General features: G+C 36.6%; 1 protein-coding gene across 3 annotated transcripts in view; it reads left to right on the top strand.

The window, feature by feature from the left end:
• Positions 1-18,527, top strand: part of ARFGEF1 (ARF guanine nucleotide exchange factor 1) — a 147,280-nt gene that overhangs the window by 49,780 nt on the left and 78,973 nt on the right. For all 3 annotated transcript variants that reach the window (XM_082433579.1, XM_082433578.1, XM_082433580.1), the window contains 4 exons: positions 11,690-11,720; positions 12,255-12,411; positions 13,423-13,569; positions 15,014-15,193. In XM_082433579.1, the coding sequence (XP_082289705.1) occupies positions 11,690-11,720; positions 12,255-12,411; positions 13,423-13,569; positions 15,014-15,193 (515 nt within the window). The remainder of the gene's footprint in view (positions 1-11,689; positions 11,721-12,254; positions 12,412-13,422; positions 13,570-15,013; positions 15,194-18,527) is intronic.

Below are 18,527 nucleotides of genomic sequence, written 5' to 3'. Positions count from 1 at the left end.
TAACCGCTGGACCACCAGGGAATTCCCAAAGTATTTTTTTAATTAGGGTATGAATATTGTTTTTTAAGGCATAGTGCTATTGAACGCTTAATAGATTACAGTATAGTATAAACAACTTTTATATGCACTGAGAAACCAAATGTTCATGTGACTTTATTGCAATATTCGCTTTATTGCAGTGGTCTGGAACTGAACCCTCAAGATCTCTGAGGTATGCTTGTATACATTTATGAAATGCTTTCATAAAATAAGCTTGGGTGGTTGCTTACTGGGTATTTATCTACTGTTGTTTGTACTTTTTTCAAATTTAAAACTTTCCTCAAAAAAAAAAAAAAAAAAGACTAAACCCAGCCCAAAACAAAGCACTTTCACACCTCCAAGATTCTCCTAATATAGTCTTAAGAGACAGAAAACTAAATATTATCATGCCTATTTGAAAAATCTGTAAACTGAGGTTTAGAAAGGTCATACAGAGGCAGACCTGGGGTTTGACTCTCAGTCTTTTGGGGCCTCTAACCCATTTCTTTCTACTGTATTTCGCTTGTGCAGCCAAGTGTGAAAATAGAACCCAAGGCCCTGACTTAAACAATGCAGTATTCTTTCCATGATCCCATAGCTGCGGCTTCTGCATTTCTTACATTGAGCAGAATCTATGAAATGTCTAATTGTTTACCAGTAGGGGTGTTAACACTTAGAACAGTAACTCTGTTTTTGTTGATTTTCACTGTAGCCACTGCAAGTTGTTGACAGTAAACATCCACTACATTCTTTCTGTTCAAATATTAAGTTCCATTAAAAGACCATTTTCATAATTCGTGGTTTCTCTAAATGCTTGTTTTCACTTAGTGAAAGTGAAAATTTATTTAAATTTGGCTTACCTATGTTTATTACTTTAGTGTCATTAGGCAGACACTCGATCTGAATTCTGTTGAAGTTTTTATTTTGTATTTATTTTGTATTTTATTTAAAATATTTTATACAGAAAGTCTGGAATGGAAAAAAATTATTGACTTGAAATATTTACTATTCAAAGTATATTTCTAGTTTTGGTTTTCAAAACAGCAGGATTTTTTCTCTTTCTGAATTAATAGGCAGCACAGTGGTTTTTTGTTTTGTTAGAACTTTTATGGGCACATTGGAAAACTATGATAATAACATCATTCTAAAATTAATATTTTTTTAATTGATAAGTCATTGAAATTCAGTCATTTGATTTAGGCTTGTTTCTTAGCAAAATCGCACTTAAATCATTCCATACCCTTCTTGTCATCTTGGGTAAGTCGCTTCAGGTTTTTTCATCTCTAAAATGGGCATGTTGGTAATGCTGTCTGCTGTTCTAAGAATTAATAATATGTATATAAAACTTCTTTGTAAATTGTAAAATGCTACACAAACAAGATATTTTTGTTGTTTATTAGACTCTTTTCTATTCATGTGATTTTGGTGAGCTAATCAACAATTTTCATTATCTTAGAAGACATTTCTCACTGATCTGAGTATTACTGATGTACCACACATTCAAGAAACAGTTTCAGTCTATTAGAACTTTTTATTCCCAGTTTTAAGTTATTTATCACGGAAAAAATTATTTGAGTGCATTAGAGAACTTAAATTACAGTAGTACCCCATGTCTGCAGGGGGTATGTTCCAAAATCCCCACTGGATGCTTGAAACAGCGAGTAGTACTGAACCCTCTATATACTATGTTTTTTATCTCTACATACATACCTGTGGTACAATTTAATTTATAAATTAGGCACAGTAAATTATGAACAACAATAACATAATAAAATAGAACAATTATAACAATATAAGGTAATAAGGTTATGTAAATATGGTCCCTCTCTCTCTCTCAAAATATCTAATTGTACAAATTTAATGCCTTTTCCATCTTAACTAAGCACTTAACACACTGTGGCCATAACTTTTGCAGTTTGAGGTGTGACAGCAAAATTAGCACAAATTTCTTTTTCTCTCTTCACAATTACATGAGTAGAAGATTGGTTTTTACCATAGATCTTAGCAACCTCAGCATTCGATTTTTTTTTTCTTTCCTTAAGTCAAGAACTTACACCTTTTCACTTAAAGAAAGCACTTTAAGTGAAGCTAAAGCTTCCTTTTGGCATATCCACATTGCCAGCATCACTACTTTTACACTGGGGCCATTTTCTAAGTAAAGTGAGGGTTACTTGAATAGAGCACTGTGGTACCATCTATGACCGTCGATCCTGATAGCCGAGAGGGCTCTATTGAATGACTAAGGGCAGCATACACTGAAGGGACGATTCACGTTCTGGGTGGGACAAAGCAGGATAGCGTGGGTCAGCACGAGATTTCATCACACTACTCAGAATGTCATGCAATTTAAAACTTAGGATTGTTTATTTCTGGAATTTTCCATTTAATATTTTCAGACTGCAGTTGACTGCAGGTAACTGAAACCTCGGAAAGTGAAACCGGGGATAAGGGGGGGACTCCTATACCCGTTATGTTTGGCCAGAGATCAGGGTCTAAATTAAAAGTTGTACAGTGCCTTTCTGTTACAAGTAATTAAAAATTTCTTAAGCATTAAATTAAATTTGGAATTCTAAGTTTGAGTTATGTGTAAGCTGTAAGCTAACTGCAATTCATGTGTCTAGTTTTCATTTGAATCCAGTCACTCCCCGTTAGTTGGCTTTTGCTGTTTTATGGTAGAAGCATCACTTTTCACCTTTATTCTGAAAATTCCACCAATATTCAAACCATTGAGGACAATTACAATATAATAGAATGTTTGCAGTCAGAATTTTGCACTCCTTTTTGACATATGCTCTAGAACCATATTATCAGTTGGGGGTCTGCTGGCTTTTGACAGGGAGGGCAGGAATATTGGCTTTTGAATGAAAATCTATTCTTCTCCCTTTCATATTTCAGAAAATAGCCAAGCCCGTATAGTCCTCACTGTGATAAGAAAACATTTATTTGAAATTCACTAGGAAATTTGGTAATCTAAAGACTGCTCAACTTCTTACATCATATATGCTTGTGTGTGTGTGGGAGGTCGGTTTAGTAAAAAGTAGATCAGCATTATTTTTGCCTATAATTTTGGAAGTAATGGATTCTATTAAAAGTACATATTGGGTTTCCCTGGTGGCACAGTGGTTGAGAATCTGCCTGCGAATGCAGGGGACAAGGGTTCAAGCCCTGGTCCAGGAAGATCCCACATGCCGCGGAGCAGTTAAGCCCGTGCGCCGCAACTACTGAGCGTGTGCGCCACAACTACTGAGCGTGTGCGCCACAACTACTGAAGCCCGTGCGCCTAGAGGCCGTGCTCCACAAAAAGAGAGGCCACCGCAATAAGAAGCCCACGCACCGCAACGAAGACCCAACGAAGCCAAAAATAAATAAATTAATTAATTATTTTTAAAAAGTGCATATCAATATAAAGTGCATTCGCTTGAGGAAAAATTTCTATAGTTTGGATTTTGGAGCTTGTTTCCTTTTATAGAATACTGTAAGGTAAAATTTAGCTTAGCTCAGGGCAAAATGGTTACAGATACCTAATTAGTAAACTTTCTAAGCTGTGTAAAAGAGTACTAAGTATTGCATTAATAGCTGTGACAGTTTTTACTGTAAATCATGGCAATAGATAAAATCTTATGGTATACAAATATTCATTTAACCTTTAACCCTAGGGTCAAAGCACATGTTATTGTGCATTGCATCTTCCATTTCCAGAATTTAAGTTTTTAAGAATATCAAAACTTAACATACTGTTATCAGTTCTGCAGTCATCGTTTTAGTATCTGTGAACGTCTAATTCATATTAGTGAAAATTCACTGTGTATGCAACTCCTGGTTGATCCCAGCTGAATATTTGTTCCCACTGTATCTTTTTTTTAATATATAAATTTATTTTATTTATGTTCTTTTGGCCGCACTGGGTCTTCGTTGCTGCACGTGGGCTTTCTCTAGTTGCGGCGAGTGGGGGCTACTCTGCGTTGCGGTGCGCGGGCTTCTTGTTGCGGTGGCTTCTCTTGTTGCGGAGCACGGGCTGTAGGCACGCGGGCTTCAGTAGTTGTGGCTCGCAAGCTCTAGAGTGCAGGCTCAGTACTTGTGGTGCACGGGCTTAGTTGCTCTGCGGCATGCGGGATCTTCCCGGACCACAGCTCGAACCCGTGTCCCCTGCATTGGCAGGCGGATCCTCAACCACTGTGCCACCAGGGAAGCCCCCCCATTGCATCTTTTTGCTTCTGTTAAATAGGAAAGGAGGTGGGGGGCAGTGACAGTAGTAATATAAGGAAAAGTTATCTTTCTGACTGCTTTCTGGGTGCTAAAAAGAAACTTAAACCGATATTTTGTTTTAAATTACTTTGTATTTCAATAGCCATCAACTGTTTATATATGATTTAGTCATAATTTTGCAACCTAATTTTACAGAGGACCTCCAGATTCTGAGGAGGCTGATAAGTATATTACAAGGGGGTTAGTTTAGGGGGCAAGTCCTGGCTGCATTTTATTAAGCACCATACCTGTTAACTACCCGGATTCCTTATCCAGATGCTCAGAACACATTGGAACTTTCCATGTTCCTGGCAGTTTTTTTGTGCCCCTCAGTTAGCTGTCTCTCCCATTCACCAAGGAGTTACTTCAAACCCCACTCTCCTCAAGCCTCCTTAACCCTTTCTGTTCCAGTTATCTATTGCTGTGTAATAAACCACTCGTAGACTTAGTGGTGTAACTCAGTGATCATTTTATTATGCTCACAGAGTCTCTGTGTGTCAGGAGTTCAGGTGAGGCATGTTGCTGCTCCACAGTGTCTAGAGCCTCATCTGGGAGGACTGAAAATGACTGGGGCGGGGGGGGGATGCGAATGGCCGGGAACTGGAATCCTCTGGAGGCTTCTTCACTCACATGTCTGGCGCCTGGACTGTGGTGACTTGAAACTGGGCTCAGCTGGTGTTGTCGCCTGAACCACTTACATGTGGCCTCCATGTGGCTTGGCCTTCTCACATCAGGGCCTTTGGGTTCAAAGAGTGGGTGTCTGGAGACCCAGCATTCCAAGAGAATCAGGCAGGGGCTGCTTGGCCTTTTCTGGCCTAATCTTGGTGGTGTTCACTGTCCCTTCCACTGTATTCTATTGGTTATGAATGAATCTCTAAGGCCAGTCCGTATTCAAGAGGAGGGGAATTAGACTTTCTCTCTTGGGGGGGTGTGCACGGTCACTTTGCAGAAGGGCATGTGGGGTGGGAGATAACGTAGTGACCATTTTGGAAAATACAGTCTGCCATGCTGTCTCCTGATCTTCAAATTTATATGCCTTAGTGCCTGCTGAATACTGCCACTTGAACATCCCGGTCACTTAAAACAAAACGTGGCCAAAACTTGCCTCTTCTTCACCCCTGCACCTTCACCCCTACTTTTGCACAGTGAGAGAACTGCGTTTTGTGTCTAAATTAATGGTACCTTTATTATCCAGTTAGGCAAGCCCTGTCTCCTCTCCTTGCTCCTCTTCCTCCTCCTAGATAAATGAGATGGTTTCATTGTTTTTCCTCCCAAGATGTCCATGGAATTCACAGTTACTCATCCCTACTGTCACAGCTTTTGTTCAAGCCATTATCTCTTCCTTAGATTACTGTAACATTCTATTTAACTCCTGTATTTTTATTTAATCCTTAACTGTTTGAAATGTGATGCTAAAGTCACATATTTGGCTTTGAAAAAGTAAATCTAGCAGAATATATACATCCAAAGGAATGTTATTTTTCAAAGTGATCCCTTACATTTATGCGATGTTTTATAAATACTTTGTTTAAAATTGCTTTCATGTATAGTCATTGACCCAGATTACTGCTTTTAATTGATCCTGTATCATCTATGTAGTTTGGGTTACAGGCTTCTTTTAGAATCTGATGAGAGTTATGTACTTTTTCTAAAACACTGCTCACGCACACACAATTTGACATTGGTTCACAGAAGCACTGAAGTTGAGAACTTCTGTTTTGTAGTCACATACCATTACTCATGCTTGGCTCCAAGCCACTTGGGGTTAATTGGTGCCTAGAATCTGATTCCCTTTCTAGAAATTTTTCCTTCTGTGAGGTTATTCATTTAAAAGAAGGAAGCAGGCAGGAGAGAACTGCAAACAGTGAACTTCCCAAATATTTTTGAATACTGGCAGTATTATGATAATTGATGCATACCCTCCCACCGTTATGGCTTTGAAGGAGACAACACATTGGATGTGTAAGTTCTAATGTATTTATTAAAAACTCTTCATTTGAAGGCTTCCCTGGTGGCACAGTGGTTAAGAATCCACCTGCCAATGCAGGGGACACGGGTTCGAGCCCTGGTCCGGGAAGATCCCACATGCCGCGGGGCACCTAAGCCCGTGCGCCACAACTACTGAGCCTGCGCTCTAGAGCACGCAAGCCACAACTACTGAAGCCTGCGCGCCTAGAGCCTGTGCTCCGCAATAAGAGAAGCCACCGCAGTGAGAAGCCCGTGCACTGCAACAAAGAGTAGCCCCTGCTTGCCGCAACTAGAGAAAGCCCGTGCGCAGCAACGAAGTCCCAACTCAGCCAAAAATAAATTAATTAAAAAGCAAAAACTGATTAACAAAAAAAAACAACTCTTCATTTGACCTTGTGTTTCCTTAGATTACCAGTTTAGTTTGCGTTGAGTAAGTTCTGTTGCTGTGCAAGCTATGCTGTAAGACCAAAGGTGTCGTGAGAGGCAATATCAATCATGCATAGTGTAGAAATGATAGAATTTGTTGGCTCTGTATAAATATAATTTTGAAGTATATATTTGTACTGTCAGTGCAGGAGAGAAAGCTGCTAAGCAAGTTGATCGTAAAAATGTTATGAGAGGAAATATTGAATATACTTAGGAAATCATGTACATAACTTGCATGTGATCAGTTATTTTTTTAAATAAATCATTCTGTCCTGTGCCTTATCAACTGTGCCAGTAATTTAATGTACTTGGTTCCAGTAATTTAATGTACCTGAAGGGAATGAAATTTGTGTTTCTTTCAAAATACTTTAAAATCTATACTTTTATGCAAATTTACAATGACCCATTTCCTCCAATTTTAATCTTTCCTTCTCTATATAATGCAGTGGTTGTGTTTATAAGGTTTTAAGAAGATTGTATAAAAATAGTTCTGAAGGGATAGGGGGAGTTAGTGGCTAGAGAGAAAAGAATTCCTGAAAGAATTTCAATAATAAAGTTTGTTTTAAGTGTTATGACTGCATAGTTTAAAAACCTAAATATCACTAAACAAACAAATCCAGTGTCTGGTTTTTATCTTATATCAGCTCAAGAGTGATGACTTTTCTTATCACATCCAGTATTGTGTGTTTGTATTGTCCAGTGTTTCCAGAGCAAGGTCACAACTGTTTTGCTGTTTGTGGTCATCCTTGTCATGATTCTGACTTTAATAGGAAAATATTTCACAATTAAGCACCAAGTGGTTTTTAGTTTGAGTATGCTACTTCTTAATTTGATACTTCGATATTTTTTTTCTTCTGGGTGTTTTTTCTTTAATAATTGAGAATTAGTTAGTTTACAGTTGACCCTTGAACAAAGCAGGTTTGAACTGCGTGGGTCCACGTATACGTGGATATTTTTCAGTAGTAAATACTACAGTACTACACAGTCCGTGGTTGGTTGGATTATGGATGCAGAGGAACAGCAGAAATGGAGGGCTGATTATAATTTAACCCTCGCCTTGTTCAAAGGTCAACTGTACTTCTTGATTCTACTGTTGAAGGCCAACCTGAAGCAAACTGTTTTCAAGCCCTAATTCATTAAACTAGAGAGGCAGTTTCCTCAAAGGCTGTGTTACTGGACGTTTATTATAAGTTAAGAAAACTGAAAAGAAATTCCTTTTTAGCATAGGCTCAAACACTAGTCCAGGAAGTCTTAAAGGTACAATAAATGGATGTGGACATAGTGGACGAAACCCAACTGTCTTGCACTCATTTCTTTTAACCACTTTCTAGCAATGGATCTTAAACTTGTTTGTCTGTTAGAATCGCCTTGAAGCCTTGTTAAAACAGACTGTAGAGCTCTACACTCGTTGTTTCTGATGCAGCAAGTTTGGTGTAGTGTCTGGTGATGCTCATGCTGCTGGTCCTGGGGCCACACTTGCAGAACCACTGCTCTACACTATGTTTACCCTGAATTTTTCAGTTCACCTGCATCAGCTAATAAAAGGTTGCTTAAATATAGCACACTGTGTAGTGTGTAATACACTACTTTAAGACTAGAGAAACTAGTTTCTGGATCACTACTTACCAGCTGGCTGACTTTTAAGCCATTATTGAACTAATCTTATCTATGGTTTCCTTATCCATAAAGTGAGGAATTGAGGATAAAATTAGGTAATGTATAGAACAGTGTTTTAAACTCTATTGCTGCACAAATATAAAGTAGTATTACATACTTAAAATTTTTTCAGTTTGTTTTAAAATACCGTGGTTTGTAATATTGTTACTTTCAGTATTTTGATACTTACTCTATGGCTCCTCTGTTGCCACTTGTTCTTTTAATCTTTTTAGTGATAGTGTCTTTCAGTTTAAGTGGCCTTGAATGGCTTTGAAAGGAAGTATATTAAGATGAATACAAGTCTTCAGAAGACTGTAAAAATGTAAGCATTTTGCAGGACCATGAAGATAACCCTGCAAGCTGAAAACATGCAAGCTATGTTAATAATCAGTGGGAAAAATTGTGATAGTTCTGTGACCTTTAAAGATTTTGTCAAAACATTAAAAACTCTTTGACTGTGGGTTAAAAATGTTACAAGAAAATGAAAAAAATAGGAAAACTCATGTTTAGTGCAAAGTAATTTAAAACATTAGAAACATTGAGAAAGTGTTTTTGGTTTCTTTGTAAAAAAAAAAAAATGAGATTAGTTTGAACAGTTTTTTTTTGCCTTGTATAATTTACAATAAGGAGATAGATAAATAGAAAGATATAAATAAATGTTATAGTATGATCTGAATTACTGGAGAAAAATTACATTCAATTTAACTTGTGTTAGGTATGTTTTATTAGACTATTTAAATGTGGACATTTAAAATATAATGGAATCATAGAATGAAATAGTTCATAGAGTCTATAGGATCCTTTGAACCATAGTGTTTTAGAGCAAAGGTCAGCAGACTTTTTATGTAAAGAGCTTTGTGGGCCAAGAGGAAAAGTCAAGGATATTGTAATACTTAACATAACAAGAGAAAACATATTTACACACATTTTTTCTTAATGAAATTCAAAATAATAACAATTGAGTATAAATTTTGTAACCCTGGTCTACTAATGAGAAGAGTGGAATTCTTTTAGGGGGGTAACATTATTCTTCATTGGGCTTCAAAGTTAGTGTTCCCTATCATCAAATTGATCACAAATATTCAGCTGTAAAAACTATTCTTAAACTCATGTGCTGTATGAAAAGAAGTGATGGGCTGGCTTTGGCATGTGAGACATACTTGTTGATCCCTGTTTTAGAATATATTGTAAGTACATTTGCAATCACCTAAGTAGTGGTGAGGGTTGTTTCCTAAGGTCACACAGTTATTTAGTGACAGGTTAACTCATTGATAGGTGTTATCCAAACGCAGTGCTCTTTAAAATGTTATACTACCTCTGATATTCTTAACTAATGTATTATTTACTGAACCAGAATACTCTGTTTCCTAACTGTTGTATAAATGGAAGTTCACTTTATGCAAAAACTGTCACTCATCTCCCTGCTTCTCGTACCTCACATCTCTTTTCTACCTTACCTGGTTTTTAGCAATACCTCAGCTTCTTAAACAATAATAATAATGTTTTTAAATAAAAAAATACTTTTAAAAATTTTATTAAGATTTGGGGCAGTTAATATATCATTTCCCCCTCAGCTGTACTGTATTTTTTAAAGTGATTTAAATTATTTTTATTACATTTTTTGGTGAACTGTACAATTTTAGTAGCCATAAGCAGATCTTAAATATCAGACACTGTGAACTTTTATTTTGTAGTATTTTAAATATCCTCAGATAATATTTTCACATTGTCTCCCTTCTACTCCTACCACTGGTAAAATGGAAGGAGCGTTGGTCCACAGAGTACTAGACTGAAATACCAAACATCAGTGCTTAGCACAGAGTAGGTAATGAATAAATTGCGCAATGACAGAGTAATTTGGCAGGGTCACTTTATAAAGGGCTTACTATAATTTCTGGTACGTGGGAGGTGCTTCATACAGGACAGTTTTTTTTTTTAAATAAATTTATTTTATTTATTTATTTTTGGCTGCATTGGGTCTTCGTTGCTGCGCGCGGGCTTTCTCTAGTTGCGGCGAGCAGGGGCTACTCTTCATCGCGGTGCGCGGGTTTCTCATTGCGGTGGCTTCTCTTGTTGCGGAGCACGGGCTCAAAGCGCATGGGCTTCAGTAGTTGTGGCCCGCGGGCTCAGTAGTTGTGGCTCGCGGGCTCTAGAGCGCAGTCTCAGTAGTTGTGGTGCACGGGCTTAGCCGCTCCACGGCATGCGGGATCTTCCCGGACCAGAGCTCGAGTACATGTCCCCTGCATTGGCAGGTGGATTCTTAACCACTGTACCACCAGGGAACCCCCAAGATAGCTTTTAATAATTATTAATTTATAGGCTAGAAGTTGGTTATAATACCATATTTAACTCATTTTGCTCAATATTCATAGATACACCTATGTAATAGAGTTGTTTAAAAAACCAGGATCTGGGAGTTTATTAGATTACCTAGTTTTGACACCTAGTGAAACCAGATTAGTCACACACCCAAGCCATGCAGCCCTTGAGCAAGTCTGTGCCTCAATTTCCTAATCTTTAAAATGGAAATATGATAGTACAAACCTCATAGGGTTGTTATAAGGTTTAAACATGTTAGTACACGTAAAACGTAATAGTGCTTGGCACATAGTAAGTTCCCAACAACTATTGGCTGCAGTGGTAGTAATTATTAATGTTATATTTGAATGCTTTTCTTACAAATTTCAAACAGGTTTAATCAATTAACCAGATTCCCCAGTTTATCATTAAATTTAAGGTTCTTCTATTACAGGTAGAATTTATGTAATATACCTCATCTCTTATGGATATAAACAGCAAAAGGGAAAATTTCCTATTAAATTGAGTGTGTGTATTCTGCAGTGCCTTGTATAGTCCTAAGTAGAAAAATAGGTTAAATATCAACACATATATACATGATCAAGAAATTATAGTCCTGGCCTGATAATCTCCTTGAGATAATCCCAAAGGGGGTACACTGAGTTTTTCTGCTAACCCACCGTGTGCCTTGTATGTTGTCACTTGAATGCAGCATACGCATTATTCCATTCTTAATCCTAGTGCTTCTGGTTAATGTAAAGAGCTACTTGACCCCCCACCCCCCCGAAAAACTGCTTGGAGAAAAGGAAATGCTTTGGGAATTAGTCATCTGTAATTCTACCCTATCCTTGTGGTTGTTAATGTATATTCTTCATATATTTTTATAGAATTATTTGTGTAAATTAATACTTTTGGCTGCAACAGAATTCTAGTACCTAATTTTCTTTTGAAAGTGCATTCTTCCCAACTTCTTATAGAATTTATACAATAATTTATAAAACCTATAATCAAATCGAATTAGTTAATGATCTTTCCCTTGTCAAGTTTTCTAATGTATGCTTCTTTTTTCCCTCCCCAGAGGAAATAAAAGCGGAAACTGAAAAGCAGAGGTTTGTGGGGTTTCTTTCCTTAATTTGCAAACTTGTCAGTCTTGGCCAAAATAATAATACAATCGTGTATTTTAGTGTGGCAAATTTTCTGCATGTGATCTTCATAAAATCAATTTTTTAAAAAATGATTTTTGAGAAATATTGAATATAATGGTAAGCATACTTATAAAAAGGTCTCATAAATAAGCAAATAAGAGTATTTCTGAAATACCGTAAGATATGCTTTTAAAGTCTTTGCTTAAAGACTTTGATTCATATTTAGAAAGATTACTCAAAATTTAATAACCTAAATACTTTATTTAAATTAATTAATTAGTTAAAAATTTTTTCTTGCATTTAATTATAGCTCTGGCCACTAGCTTATGACCTATAGCAAATCACTTAACTTCTCTGGGCTTTGGCTTCCTCATGAAACGTGGGAAAATAAAAATTGGTTTAGCAAAGTGCTTTGCTTTTTAGAACTGAAATTAAAGTGAGTGTATCATCAATATGATGAATGTGATATTTTAATCAGACTCTTCTTTTTTCATTTAGTCCTCCTCATGGAGAAGCAAAAGCTGGATCAAGCACCCTTCCACCAGTGAAATCAAAGACAAATTTTATCGAAGCAGACAAGTACTTCCTGCCCTTTGAATTGGCATGCCAGTCCAAGTGTCCCCGCATAGTTAGTACATCTCTAGATTGTTTACAGGTATGTATGAAATGGCACTATCCAAAAACCGTCTAATTTGTGTTTCTAAGTAGTACTCACAATTGATGATTCATACATTTTCCATGAAAGCCTTGATTATTCTCTTTTGTGGTAAGAAACCAAATGGTTGCTTATATTCAAGAGAAACAATAGTTGCAAAAAGATGTTTCCAGTTTAAGGATAGCAGAAATCATTAGTTAGCTTAGTGAGACACAAAATCTTTACTAAGGTTATCAATAATGGAAGTGTTGTAACCTGCTGCTGATTTTACATACTTCATTATTTGCAGTGATTTTACTGGATGCTTGCTGTTTTGTGTAAAGCAGTAGGTTAATATTAACAGTTTAGTATTTATATTCACTGTGAAACTTTAGCTCTGACCTTCATTTATGTCAGAAAAATTCCTTTCTGTCTTCGTGTTTTACTTCCACACACAGACACACACACACATAAGGATAAGTTCATTTGATTTGTGACCTTGTTTTCTCTGAAAAATTAATATCTAAGGCCTTCCGTCCAGGGTTATAATGGTAATGATGAATGACCGACCAAATCTGTGATTTATTGCAGCCAGTGTCTGGAAATGGTTTTCTGCATACTCACAGATCTAATTTGGAAAAAGATTTTGGGTCATTTGAACGTGTTAAGATAGCTTTCACAAAAGCAGTATCAGTGATGTTTGGACAGAAAGACATAAGCTGTTAGAACTCACCAGAGACAAGTTCTAAGGCCTGCCTTTCTCAAAGTATTGCCTGGTGGTTTTGCTATGGTTATTTTTCTGTTTTTGTGATTATTACAAGTGTAAATAATTTCACATGTTTATAGCTAATAAAGCTTTCTTTAGGAAAAGTTGGTATAGCCTTGGCTTTGATTATACCTTAATATTTTTGTGTAAAAAGTTTAACATATGTTCAGTTGTATATCGTAATTTTAATGTATATTTAATTAGTATATATATATATACACATTTGTTAGCGTCATTAGGATCTTTATTTTCTTCCTCTATTTCAGAAACTTATTGCTTATGGGCACTTGACTGGCAATGCTCCAGATAGTACAACACCAGGCAAAAAATTAATTGATAGAATTATTGAAACAATTTGTGGCTGTTTCCAAGGTCCTCAAACAGATGAAGGAGTTCAATTACAAATAATAAAGGTAATTAATTATAAAAATGAACTTGTTATTCATAATCTACATTTTTTTAAATCAGAAGCCTTTTACCTTGAAAACATTTGGAAAAGTCATTTTATATGCTTTCCAGCTATAATAGAGGTCATTTGGGTGCTTTTTAGACTCCGTATCAGGGGATTTTATTGTTTAATGCCAGGAGTTCACTAGGAGAAGATTCATTACCAAATCTCTTATTTTGAAGGCCCCAGTTTAGGCCCCCAGAGTCTTCCAGAGCTTTCCAGTTTCTAACATGGTTCTGTCTTTTGAGCTTTAGGGTCCCCTGTCAAGGTCCTGTGACCCTTCTTCTTTCTTCTACTACTGTCAGACCACTTGTAGTCTAGTCCCACGTGCACCAGCTTTTCTGCTTGAGCACCAGCTTTCCTGCTTCCCTTGCGCCTGTCAATCTGCTGAACCTGCTCAGCTAAATCCTGTCCTGGGTTTGTGCTATGATACACCTGGATCATTAAATTCCTTTAAAGAAAAATCACTCACTTGTGTTTTCAGTCTACTATACGTATTGAATTTTTAATGTTACTGCTAATAGTAGTGGTGGTATGTTTATTTGTTAGTAAAAATTTTTTTGTACTATTAGTACTTTTGAAATTGTTTACATGTATGAAGCGTTCTTTATGTGTGTCTGTCACCCCTTCTGAGCCTTTTAGTCTCATAGCTGCATTTACTTCATAAGTCATAAAATGTCTTTATTCTAATAAAGCTATTCAGTTTGGCCTGTTGTTTGCAGTTTCATGTCAGTTGTGGTTTGTTTAGTATGTGCTCAATGCTGACCCTGCATAGCATTGTGCAACATAGAAAGACAAAGGATATGAGTCCTTGCTTTTGAGAAATTGAGTAACCTAATGTGTGACAGTTCACATAAATTATAGCTGTTCACTTTATTAGAAGATTCACCTTAGGATTATTTTAAATGCTTTATTTTAAAACATTTGTAAGCATCTTCAACAATAATAACAACAGCACATTGAGTTCAGTCTATAAGTTAGATCTCAGAAAAATTTGAAAGTGAATAGGACACAATATGTATCCTCCCCAAGTTGACATCTAGTTCAACAGATACATCATATGAAGCATATCTGTGCTACACTATGACAGAGTATTAATGCTGTGCATTTTAGTAGACCAAAATAATATTCTATTAAAATGAAACTCGGATTGAAATAAATCAGTTGAATGGTTTTTTTTAGCGTTTTGGGTTTGGGAGGATTATATGGAAACTACAACCAGGATGGGGAAAACATAAAATATTTTAACAATTGATGATATATTTAAGGCAGGTAGAAAATCTGTATACATTACCTTAAAGTGGTAATGGTGTCTGCAACTTTTAATTCTAATACAAAAATACCAATGTATTTTTGTGCTGAAACTCTGGATGCAAAAAAAATTGCTTTAACTGTATTTTTTTTTAAAGGCTTTACTTACTGCAGTAACATCTCAACACATAGAAATTCACGAAGGAACTGTACTGCAAGCTGTGAGAACATGTTACAATATCTATCTAGCAAGCAAAAATCTCATCAATCAGACAACAGCCAAAGCTACTCTTACTCAGATGCTAAATGTTATCTTTGCACGCATGGAAAACCAAGCAGTAAGTATTAAAAAATGAGAGAGATTGTATAGAACACCACAGGCATCAACTATAGAAAAGATTTTACAGAAAATATAGTGAAATCTTTTGTGCCTGTGAGGAAAATGTCTTTCATTTACAGTTTTACGGACTGGAGATCTGTGGTATTGTTTTTGTTTTGAGGCTTACTGACTTACTTGACTTTGGATAAAATACATTTTTAATTGTTCACAAATAGAATTTGAAAGATATCGATTGCCATCATCCTCATGGAAGTGTTTATGAATTGATATTTTTATTGCTCTCAAGCTTAGTAGATGAGTGTAACGTAGATACCAAGTTACCTAATTTGATCTATTCTGGTATAAAATTATTTATTCATTGAGCCTTTAAAAAATAAAATAAATTTCTATAGTGATAAAATATATTTGGGGAAGAGGGTAAGAGACCAGCAGCTAGAGAATCTTTTTTTTTTTTTAAATTATCTAGGTCTTCATAATTAAAAACCAACTTCTAACTTTTTATCTGGAACTGATTTTAAACTTACAGAAAAGTTGCAAAAATATTTACAGAGAGATCCTCTTTACTCTGCTTTCCTAATGCAGCATCTTACATAACCATGTTACAATGTTCAGAAGCAGAAATTAACACTGGTATAGTACTATTAAGTAAAGTAACCCTGACTACTTAGTTAAGGTGGTATCTTCCAGGTTCCTCCACTGAAAAGTTATTCTTTTACATTTAATAAATATCTCAGGAGAGATACTTTCAGACTATGCAAATATCCTGTTTTTTTCCTCATATTCCCCCACACCCATTTGAGTATCCATTGGTGTATCTTACCGGCAACAGTTATTACTGCTGTGTTTCCCTGGTGATGATTTTCTGTTTCTCTCTCTTTCTATATCTATTAACCAGAATTATTCTCCTTTCCTATTTATTTATTCAGTTTTTTATTTATATCAATCTGTATTCATGGGTGTTTATTTTATTCTATGTTTTATAATCCAGTTCTATCGTTATTTATTCTGTTGCCCCAGTTATTCCAGCTTTGGCCTTCTGTCCTTTTGACAATAGCCCCCATCCTTTTTTGAGTACCTCTTCACTTTCTGGAATCTCAAGATGTTCCCTGCTCATTTTGAATTTTCTCTACTTCTCCCCCTGGAGTAGTAGACACATAAACAGGGAGCCCTGGCTCCTTCAATTGGAGAATGGTAATTGGATACCAGGATCTGAGTGCCAGGTGTGTTCACTGCAGCTGAGATGTTACTGCTTCTAGGCCCTCCCAGCAGACTGCACTAGGAAATACATATGTGTCCAGCCACCCCACCTCCCCCACCCCGTGTGTGACTACCCATCCGTATGTCTTAAAAACTGTGTGTTCACACTGATGCTTCTGATTCCAGGCCAGTACCACAGGGTTCATTTCAGCCTTCTCCCTTTACTTATTTGTAACTTTCTCTAAACAGTGAGAAATAAGGCTTTCATTTTTTATGATACATTATTTGTTCAGGCCTATTACACACATACAGTAGTTTTAGAATTGCTTACTTATACCACTGTGAGAAGCAAATTTACTAGGTATGTTATAGCATTTATATTTATTGGGTTTTGTTTTTTTCTTTGTCTTTAGCCTTATAGTATCTGTTCAAAATATTATTTTCCGAAGTTACTTAGGTTAATTCTTTTCTTCTCCATACTCTTCAGTGGGATAATTTTATTACTTTATAATACAGTTAAGTTCGTTTGTTACTGCCTGTTTTCCATTTCAGTACTCCTCACATTCTGGTTTAATTGTTTGCTTATTTTTTGAGTCTGTTAAACACTACTGTGAATTAAGAGTTAGTGGTAGTGTATATATGGACATACATACACTACCAAATGTAAAATAGATAGCTGTTGGGAAGCAGTCGCATAGCACAGGGAGATCAGCTCGGTACTTTGTGGCCAGCTAGAAGGGTGGGATAGGGAGGGTGAGAGGGAGGGAGACGCAAGAGGGAAGAGATATGGGGATATATGTATATGTATAACTGATTCACTTTGTTATAAAGCAGAAACTAACACACCATTATAAAGCAATTATACTTCAATAAAAATGTTAAAAAAAAAAAAAAGAGTTAGAGCTCTACAGAAATACTCCTCATTCCTATCACTTCAGTCCTCTTCCTCCCTTCTTTCCACCCCTTGGATGTAGCTAATCTCTATTGTTTCTGGTTTATCCGTCTACATTTCTTTAGCACAAGTGAGCAGATACATGTATGGTTTCATGTATCACCTTTCTTATATGAAAGGTAGCATACTGTATTAGTTATCTGTCACTGCATAACAAACTACCCCAAACTTCAGCTGCTTAAAACTCACAGCTTAGCTGCTTATCTCTCACAGTTTCTGAGGGTCCAGAATCCAAGAGTGGCTTAGCTGGTGGTTGTAGCTTGGATTTCACATGAGGTTGCAGTTGGCTGCGTGGATCACAGTATCAACTGGGACTGAAGTCATTTAAAGCCTTCATTGGGCAGAGAATGAGAGAGAGAGAGAGACAAAAAAGGCAGAAGCTACATTGTCTACCTTATGATCAGAAGTGGTCACCCAAAGAGTCATGTACCACAATCTTCATTGCAGCATTATTTACAATAGCCAGGACATGGAAGCAACCTAAGTTGCTTCTTTATCGACAGACGAATGGATAAAGAAGATGTGGCACATATATACAATGGAATATTACTCAACCATAAAAAGAAACAAAATTGAGCTATTTGTAGTGAGGTGGATGGACCTAGAATCTGTCATACAGAGTGAAGTAAGTCAGAAAGAGAAAAACAAATACTGTATGCTAACACATATATATGGAATCTAAAAAAAAAAAAAATAGTTCTGACGAATCTAAGGGGCAGGGCAGGAATAAAGACGCAGATGTAGAGAATGGACTCGAGGACACGGGAAGGGGGAAGGGTAAGCTGGGACAAAGTGAGAGAGTGGCATGGACATATATACACTACCAAATGTCAAATAGATAGCTAGTGGGAAGCAGCCACATAGCACAGGGAGATCAGCTCGGTGCTTTGTGACCACCTAGAGGGGTGGGATAGGGAGGGTGTGAGGGAGACTCAAGAGGGAGGGGATATGGGGATATATGTATACATATAGCTCACTCACTTTGTTGTACAGCAGAAACTAACACAACATTGTAAAGCAATTATACTCCAATAAAGATGTTTAAAAAAAAAAAAAAAGAAGTGATCACCCAGACCATCCCTGGCACAGTGTGGGAGGGGACTCTACAAAGAAGTGAAAATCAAGAGGTAGAGATCATTGGTGGCCATCTTAAAAAGGCTGGCTACCACATGTACTCTGGATA

The sequence above is a fragment of the Balaenoptera physalus genome (assembly GCF_965194825.1).
Source record: "Balaenoptera physalus genome assembly, chromosome: 17".
Lineage (NCBI taxonomy): Eukaryota > Metazoa > Chordata > Mammalia > Artiodactyla > Balaenopteridae > Balaenoptera > Balaenoptera physalus.
The sequence above is the reverse complement of the archived record's forward strand: the minus strand, read 5'-3'. Positions and strand labels throughout refer to the sequence as shown.